Consider the following 16,064-nt stretch of genomic DNA (forward strand, 5'->3'; position numbering starts at 1 on the left):
CTGAAGTCTAAAGAAAAGAAAAATGAGGCTGAGAGTGATAATAAGCTCAACCAAGCTCCAGTATGTGTGTGCATGTGTGTGTAGGGGAGTGCCTGGCTTAGGTCTGTTGTCACATCTAACGTGACAAGGTTCAGATAAAGGAGTGAATGATCCCTACTGCCGTAAGCCAGCAATTCCCTTGGTGGGCCTGGCCTGAGGAATGAGGTCACCTAGCTCTCTGGGGTCAAAGGGACAGTGGCTACCTTAGAGCCCGCAGAACTCAGCTAGTACTGAATGGTGACCTTTAAGGGGTAAGCAAATGTGGCCTTGTCCAGCTACAGAGGGAATAGCCTGACTGGCCATTTGGGCTTCTGCAGGGCAGAGCTCAGTAGCATATATCATCAAGGCGGCCAGCTTGCATGCCAGAGGGACATGTAAGCCCCTCCATGAGCTTTTCCCCTAAGTGCCCAGCAGAAGTCCAGAGGGGTCAAACCTGTTTTAGCTGGGGAATAGTGTTGCTCACGGTAGGCTGGGTCTTCTGACTTAAATTAACTTCAATAAGACCACCCCCCTACAGATGTATCCATAGCCCAACCCAACACAGACATTCCCTCACGGAGACTCTCTTCTTGGGCAATTCCAGGTTGTGTCACGTTGACAGTTAAAGCTCGCCATCACAAGTATGCTGGGTGGTGCTGAGGAAAACTGTGACCGCTCTTGTGGGCATCAGCAAAGGTTTCCGAACACCATTCCTTCAGCCTATTCACAAATGCTAGGTCAGGCTTGAGAAGTCAGTCAGCCATGAAACCTGATGCTGAAAGAGACTTTACTTCCCTCGTGTGGAACTTCGGCTGATAAATGGACGCTTCTGGAGGTTGAGTCCCAGTCAGGGGAAATTGAGAGCCAGTGAGTGAGAGGGTGGAGCAGGCAGCCAGTGCTGGCTGGGTGGGAAGGTAGATGATGCCCCCCCCCCAACTTGGTTTCTATAATGAGGAAGTTCTCTGCAGCTCAGTTTCCTCTCCCTCACTGAGCGCCTGAAACAGGAAGTCAGTCAGTTAAGCTGGTAGTAGCAGCAGAGACAACTTCTGAGAGGCAACAGGCAGCAGGTCTCAGCCTAGGGCCCTTAACTGCTCTGTTGGAGTGTCCGTCCTGGGAGTGGCTGCTGACCCAGCCCAGGAGACCCATGCCTGCCATGGTCCCTGGATGGAACCATGGCAACATCACCCGCTCCAAGGCAGAGGAGCTACTTTCCAGAGCCGGCAAGGACGGGAGCTTCCTTGTGCGTGCCAGCGAGTCCATCCCCCGGGCCTACGCTCTCTGCGTGCTGTGAGTACCCCATCTCCTCCCAACTGCCAGACCCAGAGACCCCTGAGGGGTGGACCCAAAGGGGAACCCCTGTAACGGGGGTTTGAGTTAGTTTTATGTCACAGCATGGGTGGGACCTGACTGGCACTTTGTTACCCTGTGGGTGGGGAGGGTAGGAGGTAGGGGCAGCATCTGAGGCCCACTTTGGACCATGGCGTCAGAGTTCAGGGAGCCTGTGTCATGGTGCAAGGACTCTCTGAGTGACTTCGGGCCTCCCCGATGCTGCAGCCCTCCATGACCTGTGGTGCCAGGGCCCCCCCCCCTCCCCTCTGAGCTCCTGTGGCAGGAGCAAGGATCCTCACTCTGAGCCAGGAAGAAATGCGGGTCTCTCTGGTGGAGGGTGCATTAGAAATCATCTCAGTCAGCTCAAGGGTCAGCCAGGGAGTCCGTGAAGGGCAACCATGGCAAGAGGGATCCCCTCCCCCACCCTGCTAGTATGTGGTCTTAGAGATAATTCTATGTGGGGAGCTGAGTCTAGGGTGTATTTAATCAGGAAAGGACTCCTTATGCAGACATTTTATTCTAGTTCTGCAAGGACACACAGGAAGCCACAGAGCTCTTTAAGTAGGTCTCTGTCCCTCCTTGCACTCAGCTATGTCCTAGTGGGGTCTCTGCCCCTATTGGGTACCCCCGCCCCCACAGCCCAGTGTGAAGATGTTGCTGAATGTGCTGGTTATCCTAAAAACAGAGGAAACAGCCACTTGCTGAAGGTTCCTTTTTAACCCTCCCTCGGAGTCTAGCGTCCGAGGAAGACCGTCACCCCTATAGCCCTGTGGTCTAACCCTGTCCGGGCTTCAGGCTGGAGCAGGGCAGGAACACAGTCAGGAAGGGTGTGTCTACTTTAACAGCACAGGTAGCATCTGATAGATTGTCCCTGGTCTGAGAGAAAGATCTTTCAGAGCAGCTAGGTCCCCGCTATCTTCACGCAGGAGGGAAGTGGGTGACTGACCACAGACTGCTCTGAGCTCTGACTCATGTTGGGACCTGCTGTGCTAGGCATTTGTTGGCTGGTTTCATCTTCAAGAGAACCAGGAGGGTGGGTTCTATGAACATCTAGACCTGCAGATGACGACCACGAGGCCTGGACAGGTTACGGACAGCTAAGAATGAATGAGTCGTTTGCTCTCAGAGACCGCCAGCTTGTGCTGCCTACCTCCTACCACCATCAAGCTGCCCATGCCAGTGGACTTGAATGGAAGCAAGAGGAGCTAGGGTGTTCACAGAGTTGGGGGGCCGGGGCACTAGAAGCCAGTCCAAGCTCACGGCTGGCTGAGCATCTTGTGCTGGTGGAGTTAGCAGCCTGCTTTCTACACACCCACCAACATGTTTCAGGAGAAGCAGCGCAGGTGGCCTGGACCTCCCCAAAGCACCGTCCCTTGGGGATCTACCAGTGAGAGGCCCTGAAAGGAAGAAGAGCAGGAAAGTACTTTTCAGTGTGTTACAAACTCAGCCTGACTCCACTAACCCAGTTACATTTTTGCTGCCCCAGTGGGATTTGGGCCAAGGGCAGTTTTGTTGGGAGTTGACTATGGGCTGAGAGACTATTGTGTGCATTGGTTACAAGCATGCACCACGGTATGGGTTCTCTTGTGCTAAGCCGGCAGCATGTGGAAGGCTGGAGTCAGAGCAGAAGGAACCTAAGCCAAGACCACAGGGGTTTTGGAGGACCTTCAGGAAACAGACCTGGGCCTTGCCTTTCTTCTTCACCTGACTCCCATGCCTCAGCTGTCTTAAGTCCCTGCAAAGCAAAGATGATACAGAGATTTTCAAACTGAAGGAATGACTACCACAACCTCAGTGTATGATATAAAGCATCCTTTTATGACCCCTCTCCCTAAAAACGCAGGAAAGGCGTACTTTTTAATTTGAAAAATTGTTAGAAGCCAGCCCTTTAATGCAAAGAGACGTAACTTCCTGAAAAAAACAAAAATCAAACTTCACATTCTTACTTTCCCCTGTTCCCTGTGGATGATGGGACCTCGCCCACCTCATCCCCGTGCCCTCGACATCTGCCCTGGCCATAGTCCAGGCTCCTGCCCGAGAAGATCAAATGAGCAGCTTCGGAACAGCAATAAGGTCAAGGCCAGAGATAGGACTGCAAAGGAGAGATGGGGAATGGGGTAGATGTGGGATACAGGACACTTGAATTTTCTTCAGTTTCAGGAGTGATAGATTTGGCATGTGTGCTGTCTTGCTGGACACCAGCCAGTCTGTGTGGACTCTGGGTCATGCAGCTGTGGGTCAGCTGCTGCTGGGGATCCATCCCTGTTCCTTCTTGTGACCGAAGGGACAGCAGCAGGGGCCCCGTATCATGTTGGGTTTGTGTGGCACTCTGGGAAGAATGAGGCATTGTGAGGAGCACCTTCCTGGTCCGAGATTTGACATACCATTGGAGAGGGAAGTAAATACTTAAAGACAAGGTTACCATTCAGTACCACGCACGTGACAGAGGAGCGCAAATCCACCCCACACCCTGACCTTTGTTTCCTTCAGAGAGATCAATCCTGTCCCTTACCATCAAGCAAGAAGGCCTTTATTTCTTCTCAGTCACCACTCAGAGAGCCTTGGTTTAGAGGAACCTAGAGTTACACTGGAGCCCCAAGAGCACTGGCCTGCTAGTATGACTGGAGTTCTGGTCTACCTTCCTTGAAAGGGAATGTGTGCCCTTCTGAATGGGGCCTGTGTTGCCTTTACTTATTTCTACTCAGTTCCTCCATGGTGAGTCAACTACCTTCCCAGGAGCCTGTGCACCCGGTGTGGGGTGTTGGCCAGGTGGATGGAGACCTTGTAAGAGGCTCATGAGACTCATGAGCAGGGACAGCACAGCTACACTGTGTGTCACAGAGAAGACAGTGCTTCTGAGGATAGCTCAGCTGAGTCGGGGTCTGTGGGTCATCCTGGTAGCTTCTTTTGGCTGAAGCTGCATAGGAAGAATTTGAATGATGACTCAGCACTTGGAAACAACCTGCTCTTTGTAAAAGAGATGACCAGGCCTAGACAGAGCCTAGATTCAACTAGGTCAAGTTGGCTGCTGTCTATGTGAGTGAGGTTTCCCCTGAACCACTCTGGTGTGATCTGGCTTCCTCCCCTGTGAAAATGTGGTTGCCTCTGGTCCAGCCTGATGGGTGAGGAGTCCCTCAGCAAGTGGCCTTCCTTAGTGTACCCAGGCCTGGTGGTGGAGTAAGCTCCATCCCAGGGATAGACTGCCAATAGCCTTGGTAGCTCTGGCAGTGCAGAAAGAAAGGAGAAAGCATGGGATACTTACAACCAAACCTGCCCTTGGAGAAGGCATTCTAGTCTTTGGGAAGAAATGATGTGACCAGCGACTGGGTGTGACAAGCCTGCCAGGTGTGATAAGACAGGCCATGTTTTTAGGACTAACAGAGAGCAGGGTGAGGATTGTATCACACTTGTTCTTTGGTGGAAAGAGGGCTGCAGAGAAGGAGCTGGTGAGGGTAGAAACACTGAGCAGAGGGGTCAGGGCATGGAGCTTGCTGTGAGAGGGTGTGATGTCATCTCCCTTCCCCTGACCTCCTTTGAAAATGTCTGTAAGCATGATAATGACTTTTGTGCAAACACAGTGTGGTATTGTTTTCCATATCTGGCATCAAAGGCAAATGAGGGAAGTACCTGCATAGGCAGAAGCCAGAGCTGAAGGCCTATGGGCTCCTGACATCTGCTTGACATGAGAAAAGGCCTTTGTCTGAGAAGGATGCTCTTGAAGACTAGTTGTGTCCAAGACCAGGAGGGAGGGCTGAACCCAGGAAGGTCTATTTAAGGCCTATTGTACCATTTCTGTAAGTGGCAGAGTGACTATGTTTCTGCCCATGCCCAGGATCCTGGAGCTATCTTCCCAGATACAGGATAGGCACTGGCTTAGATGCATAGGTTAAATTCACCTGCACAAGGCCATTAGCGTTTCTTTTTTTTTTTTTTAAAGATTTATTTTTATTTTATGTGTATGAGTACACTGTAGCTGTACAGATGGCGTGAGCTGGGAATTGAACTCAGGACAGCCCCGCTCGCTCTGGCGTAATTCACTGTAGCTGTCTTCAGATGCACCAGAAGAGGGTGTCAGATCTCATTATGGGTGGTTCAGAGCTGGGATCTGAACTCAGGACCTTCGGAAGAGCAGTCAGTGCTCTTACCTGCTGAGCCATCTCGCCAGCCCCCATTAGCACTTCTTAACGATCCCATCTCTCTGCCTGCCACAGAGATGGAACAAGAACTACTATTGTACCCCAATTCATACCAGGCCATGTTAGTCCCGAGGAGCAAGACTCTGGAGCTGCCCGGAATCTCTTATGTCATCTCGGCAAGACACCCAGAACCCCAGCTCCAAAGTGAGGCTGGCCAGACCAGTTCATTGCCTTACAGTGCTTCAGCTGAGGTTAATGCATACTGTAAATTCACCTGTCCACATTCTAGTTAGTGGTTCAGTGGTCCTTAGTAACAGTCACATAGTCATGCCTCCAATACCCCTGTCTAATTTCTGAGTGTTCTCATTATTCCCAGAAGACCCTGCCCCATGCCCATGAGCAGCTGCTTGCCACTCCCCTTTCTTCTGACCTCTGGAAAAAGCCAGTCTACTTTCTGTCTCTAAGGCTTTGCCTGACTTGTGCATTTTGTGTATTTATAGTTTTGTGAAATTATATGACGGGCAGCTTTTTTTTCTGGATTTGTCCACTGGGCATAATACCTTCATGTTCATCTAAACTGTAGCAGACATCCATCTTTTGATAACCCACTGTATGGACACACCACATTCGCCAGTTGAATGACTTTTGCCCTGTTTTTACTTTTTGGCCGTTGCTGTCAACAGTCATCAACCAGCCTTCGTGTGGATGTCTGTTTGCAGTAGTCTTGGGTAGTGAGAGCCAGGGCTGGGTGACATGGTCATTTTATGTCAGCATTTTGAGGAATTGCTGAACTTGTGCTCAGCTGTGGCTCTAACCAGATATTGTGAGGGTCCAGTTTCTCTACTAGTTATTATCTAGGTGTGTGTGTGTGTGTGTGTGTGTGTGTGTGTGTGTGTGTGTGTGTGTAGGTAGGTACATGTGTACATTTGTGCATTGTGTGTGTGTGTGTGTGTCAGCCAAAGGACAACTTCGGGAGTTAGTTTTCTCCTTCTACCATGTGGGTCCCAGGGACTGAACTCAGACAGTCAGGCCTAATGGCAAGTGCCTTTATCCTCTGAGCCCCACCTTTTTGATTTCCTTACTTAAGACAGAGGCTCTCAGTGCCCTGGAGCTTACCTAGATTAGGTGGGCTGGTGATAGACGCACCAAACCCATTTAGTGGGGGTCAGTTGCTTTTGGGTGGGAGGGGTTGTTTGTTTGTTTGAGACAGGGTTTCTCTGTGTAGCCCTGGCTGTCCTGGAACTCACTCTGTAGACCAGGCTGGCGGTGAACTCAAAAATCCACCTGCCTCTGCCTCTGAAGTGCTGGAATGAAAGGCGTGCACCACCACCGCCCGGCTTGGTCAGTTGCTTTTTAAGGTACAGTCTGAGCATCAAACCCTGGTTCTTATGTTTACAAGGGAAGCACTTTATCAACACTTATCTCCCCAGCCCCTCACTTGTTTGCGTGTTTGTGAGCTATGGTCTTGCATAGCCTAGGCCAGCCTCGAACTCCCTCTTGTAGTCAAAATTGGCTTTGAACTCCTGATCGTCCTGCCTCCATACTTCCTGAATGTATTCACCATGATATCTGGCTGTCTTTTTTATTCTACCCAACTTAGGTGCTTCAAAGCAGCACAGCATTGAACTGTGGTTTTAGTTTGTATCCCTAATGTTAGTAACACTAATGGTCATTTGTATGCACGTTGAAATAGCTATATCATTTTGAAGATAAGATAGGAAGAGGAGAGTAACATGGACACTCCATAGCTTAGCCTGAGACAGGCCAAGGTACACAGCCAGATGCTTTGCATATGTAAAAATACAGCTGGCCATTAGTTTTTAGAGCTGAAAGCAACAACCAGTGATATCTCAGAAGCAGAGGGCTCATCTGTGGAGAACTTTCCATGACAGGAGAGGAGAGCTGTGACAGTGTCACTTCCGGGACTTCCTGAAGGCCTCTGGGAGACACGGAGCTGTCATGTGGGGCCTCCACGGAGGAAGTGCTCAAAGCGACTGAGGCAGGAAGAGAACTTCAAATGACGCAAGAGTGTCTGGTGGCTGCTGAGCCACCGGGGTTGACAGCCTGGAAGCCTGGGCAGGGAGGGGCCTGGGCATAGACACAGAAAGAACTGCCTAGAAGACTGGGGGATGACGATGAAGGCTAGGAGAGAGGCTGGCCCCCACAACTTTCTGACTCGAGCTCCAACTTAGTAAAGAGGTTCAGAAGGGATAAAGTCCTCCAGTTGATAAAAAGCTAGACACAACACAGAATGTTCTATGGGAGGGAACCCCATATTGGTATCTGTGGTGGGCACTTGCCCATTGGTAGAGAGGGTGACAGAGGCGGGAAGAAGGAGCCTATGAAATGTTTGGGGGTTAGATTTACTACAAACACTACAGATTGGCCGTTCTATAGAGTTACCTCTGAACCTAGTGTGTATGCTCTTTTTGTCTCTGTTACTTAGAAACCCATCTGATTGGGCTAGAAAGATGGCTCAGTTGGTAACATGTCTGTCTTGCAAGAAAGTTCAGTCTCCGCAGCCCACATGGTGCATGTTTGTAATCCCAGTTCTGGGAAGGTGGAGACAGGAGGATCCCTGGAGTTCAGTGGACAGCCAGACTAGCCGAATTAATGAGTCTCAAATCACGTCTCAAAACAAACAAACAAACAAATACCAAAAGAACAACAACAACAAGCCCTAGAGGATATCTGAAGATTGTCCTCTGATCTCTATTCACACATTTATGTATGTATACATGTGCCCCTACACACATACATGGGGACATACTGTTAACGGGTACCAGAAGCCAACAGTTTGGGATTACTTTGCAATTGTAATAACACTATGGAGGGCTGGCCAAAGGAACCTCTGTAAAAGGAGAGTGCTCCCGTGGCCTTGCAGCTGGAGTAGCCAGCGGAGGGGTGGACAGACCCAGTGATAAGCAGCGTAGGCTTCCTTCAGGTAACCGTGGTCTTGGCTGTGTGTGCTGGAACATACATGACACTGCACACTCAGAAAGCTGGGGGTGGAAGACTGCTGAAAGTCCCAGACCAGCCTCCCAGGCTCAACTTAACCCCCACAATGAGTTAAGCACAAAGTAAAAAGTGTAAAATAAATAAGTGACAAATCATCAGTCACTGAGAGACAAGCACAAGCCATGTGAATTTGCTGATGTGTCTTCTCATACCCATTTCTATTACATAATATACATATATAATACACACACATATATGTACATATATGTACACATGCATACATATATATACACACACACATATATGTACATATGTTTCATTTGTGGTCTGGGGTTTCCAACAACATCAATTTTTCCTGCCCAGTTAGAATTTCTTCCTTAACATCACTCTTGCTGGAAGCCTAGACTGTTCTTCAGGGTGTTTCATGCTTTATGGAATAATTCTTTGATTGGCATTTACATTACCAGCAATCTTGCTTAAGTGTGGCAGCCGCAAGAAAGGTCTTCCAGCAGAATTGTTACATATGTTACTGGTTACAACTCCCCACTGCTGTTAGGTCACCAGCAGGAATCTCCTTCAAAGACTGTGGATACAGAGTAGCAAATTGCTTTCCAGAAAATTTGACTTAATGCATGCTTCTGGGAAGCAGCCCGAGAGGATGCCCACCTCCTTCCAAGATCCTATTCTACAGATTGTTACTTTTAAGAAAATTTGGAGTCATAAGGTGAAAGGTTATCTGTGATGGGGGTGGGGGGGGAGTTGGTTTGCTTTTGATTGCTGATCTTCTTTGAGAGGGTTGCTGGCCATTCTCTTTTGCAGATGGTCCTCTATTCTCTTAGCTTCTGTTCTTCAGTTAAAACTGTGTGTGTGTGTAGCTTGGGAAGAAGGATTGTGATGAGTTCTAGGCTATCTCGGACTATATAATGAGGTCTTGTCTTAATAGAAGGTGGAGTGGGGCTGGAGACATAGCCCAGTGGTTAAGCGCTTATCTAGTATGCATGAGGTCCTAGTGCAATCCCCCAGTACCAAGGATAGCTGTGAGCCTTGTCACCTGCCTATGTGAGTTATTTATGTCATGTTTGTTGCAAATATATCTTCATGATGGTCTTCCTTTAAGCTTTATCTTCTCTGACATGGGAAGACCATAAATGTTTGCAAGATCTATCATTTTATTTTCTCCTGGGACTTCTTCCTGGGATTTCCAATACAGAGACTCCTTCTGCACACAGAAATCCATTCATAAAGATTAAGACTGGGTCTTTGTAGCTCATCTACTTGGGTTAAGGGAGGAACCTTCAGCAGTTTATCGAATTACCCTGGGCCCCGGCCTTGTCATCTGAAAAGCAAGCATGAGAGGATCTATGCAGTAGGATTATTGCATGTGTTGATGTGCGTGTCTATATCATGCATCATGATACAAACAAATGCGGCAGCCGTGGCTGTTATTTCCATATGTTTTATTCTTCACACTGAAAGCTAAATCTTGTTAGACCTAATAGATGACAACTGATAAAGATTTGTGTGTATTTTTCTCAAGTAATCATCTTTCCCTAACCTTTTATTAAAAGATTTATGGTTTTTTTTCCCCTCTATAATCCCTTTGTCTGCCATATACTAAGCTCTTTCTGGGTTGTTTACCTGCCCTAGGATATCTCCCCCTCCCCCACTACCATTACAAAGACATAAACATAATTTTTAAAAATGTTTTGGGATTATTATCTCTCGTATTCAAGTGTTTTCCTGGGTAAACCAGATAGACATATTTTTCAACTTGGACAAAGCTTACTGTTGTGACTTTCACTGGGACGGCAGGAAATCCTAATGTAAGCCGTGAGCTTGACAGTCGTATTGTGTTCTCACTTTGATTGTATAATATTTTTTTCACACAGACCCTGAGTGTGCCTTGCCTGGGTCTCTGCTGATGACTTTTATGTTTTTGTTATTGTTGTGAATGACACATTCCCCCACAGTTACTGGTTCATGTAACCAGTTGCCTGCACACCCTCTCTTCTGTCCTTCTCTTTGGCCACTCCTCATTCATCTTTCATCTGCTTCCCCTGTCTTTTCTTTTTAAAGATATGTTGTTATCTGTGGTGTGTGAGATACCATTCATTTGCACAGATGTGTGTGCTCGTGTTTGTGTTTGCCTGTGGGCCGGGAGGCTAAATGAGGATATCTGCAATCCTGATCCATCACTCTCTGCCTTGTTCCCTTGACACAGCTTTCTCACTAAGTATGGGGCTTGCTGACCTTGGCTATGCTGACTGACCAGGTCTGGAAAGCCTCCTGTCTCTGCCACCCACCCACCCCCACCCCAGCACTGGAGTTAGAGATGTGTGTGACCACACTTCAATTTTCTTAAATTTTCAGACAGGGTCTCACTATGTGTCCCTGGCTGGTTTAGAACTCACAGAGATGGGTCTACTTCCCAAGATCCAGTATTCAAGGCACACACCACCACACAGGCTCTCTGTCTTGCTTTTTTACGTACGCTCTGGAGGATCTAAACTGAGGTCTTTATTCTTACACCGTGAGCACTCTTACCCACTGAACGTTCTCCCCAGCCCCAACTGTTCCGAATAGGCCTTCCTATCATCTACAAATTAGGACCATAGTTTTTGCTTCCAAATGCTTACAACCACTTTCTCAAATTTCATAGCTCATTACGTTGGCCAGTATTTCTAAAGTAATATAGTGATGGCCGTTAGAAAAAGAAAATGCCTGCCTTAAGGAGAGCCTCACATACCCTACCACTGGGTTGCCTTTGGGTCAGGGCATTTTAGTACAAACACCAGAATGGAGTTGGGACATGTAGGTTCTGGGTAGTAGACACCTGCCTGGGCCTCCCCATGCTGCTTTAAAACAATGAGTTTAAGATAGAGATAGCTCCTTTATTTTCTTTAAGTATAGGAATAGGCATTCTTTATACCCTATAGCTATAGGTTAGGTGGAATGCTGACATATTTTCACAGGTCTGGTGGTTCTTCTTTTTCTGACAACTGGGGGCTGGGGGAGACAGCTTCTTTTAGAATTTTAGAATAGTCCATTTTTGTCCAAATTATCTTTGAAAGAAAGAAGAAAGGAATGAAAGAGAAAGAAGAAAAACACCAAGAAGAATGGGGATGGAAGACCCCACCAAACCAACAAGACCTATGCAGTATTAGGCCAGGTGGTAAACTCTGTCTGACAGACAGACAGACAGACAGACAGCTGGCTCACTTACAGGAGCCTTATTTCCTTGTCTTTGCTTAAAGCTTTAGGTCTCACCCGTTGGCCACCTGAACCCTCTTCCTGTTTTCTCTCTTTTGGAGGGGCCCCAGTAAGCTGGGGATGGCCTCTGTTAATATACTGAGTCTTAGCCCTGTGACTCCAGTGTTCTCTAGGTTGGAGCAGTAGGGATAAATGCTCTTGCTTGCTGGGGCTTAGGTCCATTTTCTCTTATTCTGTGCTAGCCAATATGCCTTGCCTCCCTCTTTATTGGTGCATAGGGACAGGGTCACCATGTAGCCCAAGTTGGCGTTGAACTCTCTATCCTCCTGCTTCAGTCTTCCAGATGCTGGGGTTGTAGGTGCACAGAACCATACTGCTTTCTATCCACCTTGCCCAGAAGTGTGCAGTATTTAGCCAAGAAAAGAGAAAACACATCCAAAGAGTATTTTCTAGAAATTAGAAGCAATACATAGCTAGCATCCCAGTGGTATTTACAAGCAATTAGAAGAGCGGCATGTGGAGTGAGACAAAGCCTGGTCTAATGTTTGGACTCATGTTTTCATAAGGGTGATGGGTATGATGCTGTCTGAATATTGACAGTGCTCAGGCAGGGTCATCTGAGATGCTCCTGTTGTGTTCGGTTCCGATTTTGGCCTTAGTCACATGAGGCTGTTTCTTTGTTTCAGTTTCTAGGACATCTTTGAAAAGGCCAGGCAGGCCTTTCTCCTACACTTGATTAAATTAAGGGTTCTGTTTTGTTGGTTGGTTGGTTGGTTGGTTGATTGGTTGATTGGTTGGTTGGTTGGTTGGTTGGTTGGTTTTTTTGGAGCAGCCTTGTCTTTATCTCTGGTTTTTCTTTCTGTTCATGTGTTTTGCCAGCTAATTGGGGCTATTCCATAAGTAGGTCATGCTCCCTCCTTTGCTTAGAAGGAAGGGTCAGAGCTCCTGAGAGATAAGGCCAGGTCAGATCATGGCAGAGCTGGCTCTACAGTTCCCCTGGCTCTGTAGGGGTTGAGCCTAGGAGCCATGGGGATGTATAAGTGGGCGTGGTGAGATTTCTCTGTGTTCCATCGACATCTCTGAGAGGTAAGATGCTATCAGGCCAGATGGTGGTGATATTGACCTGGCCTGTGGAAATGGCTTGGGGTTGGGATGGAATATTAAGTTGGCACTAGAGCCAGAAGAGCTCTTGAGACAAGCTTTCCCATGGGGGGTGAAGCAACAAAGTCGTGAACTCTCCCAAAAGCATTGCCCCAAATTTTCTTTAAGTATATATGAATTCAAAACAGTAAAAGAAAAGCTTATAAAGCTGGCTACATAAAAAAAAATGTAAATTTATACAGCTACAGAAGGTAACCTACAAACATTGTTGAAATAAATATCAATGTCCACGGTAGCATAGCTCTGAGTCTTGTCTGACAATAAGCCCAGGATGACATAAAAAAAAATTTAAAAAAAATAAAATAAATAAAAGACAAGACAAAGACGTAGAAAGGAATTCAAAGAAAAAGAAACAGAAACAGCCAAGAACAAGACAAACCGAACCTTTCTCACAGGGAAAGGCAAATTAAGGCAAGCTGTCATTGCTCCCCGCCTCTCAGATCTGAAAAGATGAAGAGGTCTGATAAGGCAGTCAGCAGGCTGTGGGGAAGTAGACACTCTCATATCCGTTAGGAGGAAGAAAAAAAAAAAACCAACAATCTCACTGGATGGCAGCTGGCAGTCTGTCAAAATATAAAATGCCAGCAAGACATGGTGGCTTACACCTGACATCCCAGCACTTGGGAGGCTGAGGCAGGAGGATTATGAGTCAGAAGCTGACTTAGGCTACATAAAAGTATGCGTGTCCACACATGCCTGTCTGTAAAGTGCCTATGTCTTTTTGTCTGGTTGACTCTATCTAGTTCATTGTTTATCCACAATAACTAGAAAATCCTGACACGTATGGTGTCCAGTGTAAGCCAGGCATTGTTCCAAAGGCTTTCAATGCATGAATGTATTTAGTCTACCCAGCAACGAGTAGATATAGCATTGTTATCATCTCCATTTTACAATGAGGAAATGAGAACAAAGACTTCAGCCGTGTATGTATGGATGTAGCCATGTATGACACACGGATGTAGCAATGTATGTACACGCCGATGTAGCCATGTATGCATGGATGTACACATGGATGTAGCCATGCATGCATGAATGTAAGCATGTATATATACACGGAAGTAGCCATGTATGTACATACTGATGTAGCCATGTATGTTCATGGATGTTTGTTCACTGCAACATTCTTACACAGGCAAAACATTCAAAATAACTACTAGCAGCAGGCTGCTGGTCAAGAGCATGATAATGCATGTGTGTGGCAGAATGCTGAGAATATCAGCAAACCATCTCTGTCACGTATGTCTTGGCTACTTGCCTATTGCAATGAAGAGACACCATGACCAAGGCAACGTATAAAAGGATATCTTAGGATTCAGGGTCCATGACCATTCTTAGAGTGAAAATCCGTGATTATCAGGGCAGGGACCATGGAAGCAGGCAGGTAGCTGAGAACTTACATCCTGATCCTTTTAAAACCTCAGTGTCTACACCCAGTCACACACCTCCCCAACAAGGCCACACCTCCTAACCTTTCCCACTTTTACCAACTGGGGACCAAGTATTTGAACATATGAACCTGTGGGAGACATTCTCATTCAATCTATCACAATGTGGAAGACCTTGATGATATTTTATGAAGAAAGCGAACTTTAGAATAACATGAACAGTAAGATTTTATATATTTTAAATTTTTTAAAGATATATATATATATAAAATCTTTTATGCATGTTGTTTTAAAATATTTTACAAATAAGAATAAGCCTAAGAAATTCATGAGATGGAGGATTTATTTTTTTTCTTCATTTTATATCTTCTGTGTGTGGCTCTTTTTTCCAATATATAATCTTTTGGGGTTTTGGTTTTTGAGACAGTCTCCTGTAACCCAAGCTGGCCTCCAACTCCCTATGTAGCTGAGGATAACTCTGAACTTCTGATTCTCTTGCTTCCACCTCCTAAGTACTTGAATTACAAGTGTGTGTCACCATGCCTGGTTTATGATGGGAATTGAGCTTCACAAGTGTTAGGCAAACACTACCAACAGAGCAATGCACCCAGCCCTCGATATAAAACTTTTAAACTGGGTTAAATGATAATACATGTGAAATTGTAGTGCTATGTGGCATGTGGAAGGGGTTAAGTGACTTTTTGTGAGGCTTATTTTTATATTATGGGTGTATTTCCTGCACATATGCATATGCAGTATGTGCATGCAGTGCCTGTGGAGACCAGAAGAGGACGCTGGATCCCTTGGAACTGGAATTAAAATTGGATGCAGGCCTCCATGTGCATGCTGAGAGCTGAACCCAGATCCTCCTGCAAGAGTATCCATCAAGTGCTCTTAACTACTGACACTTCTCTCTAGCCTCCCTAACTCTCATTTCTAGATTGGAAGCATTGTGTTGTTGTTAGAGTTTTTTTGCCCCCGACCCAGCCCCGTCTTTGGACAATAGGGGTACCTAGCTTTTACTGTTCATGAGAATCACAAATGGAGGAAGAGTAAGAGGCCATTCTAGCAGGGTTAAGGATGAGCGGGTGATGGTAATGTTTCCCAAAACTGCTCACAGGCTGCCAGGCTCAGCTGTGGGGCCAGTGGACTCCTGAGGCCACCAACAGATGCCTGTGGCCACCATGCTACCACCACATGACTGGAGACTGGTCACCTATGGCCCCTTCCCAGAGGATCCTCCGTTTTAACAGGTTCTTCCTTTCAGAGATTATAGGAAGGTAAAAAGGGCCTGGGATTCTTGAGCCAAAGAACGTAGTGCTTCTAGAAAGAGAGGGAGCCCTTGGCTGGTTGGCACTTCCTCCACAGTAACAACCAGAGCTCCCCAGCCTGGTCCAGATCTCAGTGTCTGAAGGGATAGGGCTCACTGCAGGAAGAAGGCAGCCATAAAACAAGGAGTCCAGGGGAAGGAGCCAAGTAGGGGGAGTGAGGTCTCAGCAGAAGGTAGGTACTGGGGAGCCTCACCTTGGCCGATGTGCTCCCTCCGCAGTCGTAGCTGACAGCTGGTCATCACGATGTGGATCTGGCTGAGCTCTGGGAGTTTTGGCTCTTCACACATGTTGCTTGCTCCATTCTCTTTGATGATGTGGCAGCTGAGGGGTTGAGGAAGCACCTCTAGATGATAGAACATTTCGATGGGACCACATAGCTATCTAGCAGTGACATAAATGACACATCTATGGCCACTCGTGGTGTATTGAGGGGAGGGAAGCAGTGCCGCATACAGGACTGTGAGACAGCTGGCCTTAGAATGCCATCAACCCGACATTTTACAGGCTTTGTGCGCAGACTCCCCACGCTGTGTCAG

The 16,064-nt window shown here is 47.1% G+C and overlaps 1 protein-coding gene across 2 annotated transcripts in view; it reads left to right on the top strand.

Annotated features, from left to right (window-relative positions):
- The first annotated feature begins 1,011 nt into the window (after positions 1-1,011).
- Positions 1,012-16,064, top strand: part of Inpp5d (inositol polyphosphate-5-phosphatase D) — a 103,815-nt gene continuing 88,762 nt past the window's right edge. The window contains exon 1 of one of the 2 annotated variants that reach the window (XM_031368317.1): positions 1,012-1,305. In XM_031368317.1, coding sequence (XP_031224177.1) covers positions 1,163-1,305 — 143 coding nt within the window. In that variant the 5' untranslated portion in view covers positions 1,012-1,162. The remainder of the gene's footprint in view (positions 1,306-16,064) is intronic. The other variant, XM_031368318.1, reaches the window with a different exon arrangement.

The sequence above is a fragment of the Mastomys coucha genome, unplaced genomic scaffold (assembly GCF_008632895.1).
Source record: "Mastomys coucha isolate ucsf_1 unplaced genomic scaffold, UCSF_Mcou_1 pScaffold14, whole genome shotgun sequence".
Lineage (NCBI taxonomy): Eukaryota > Metazoa > Chordata > Mammalia > Rodentia > Muridae > Mastomys > Mastomys coucha.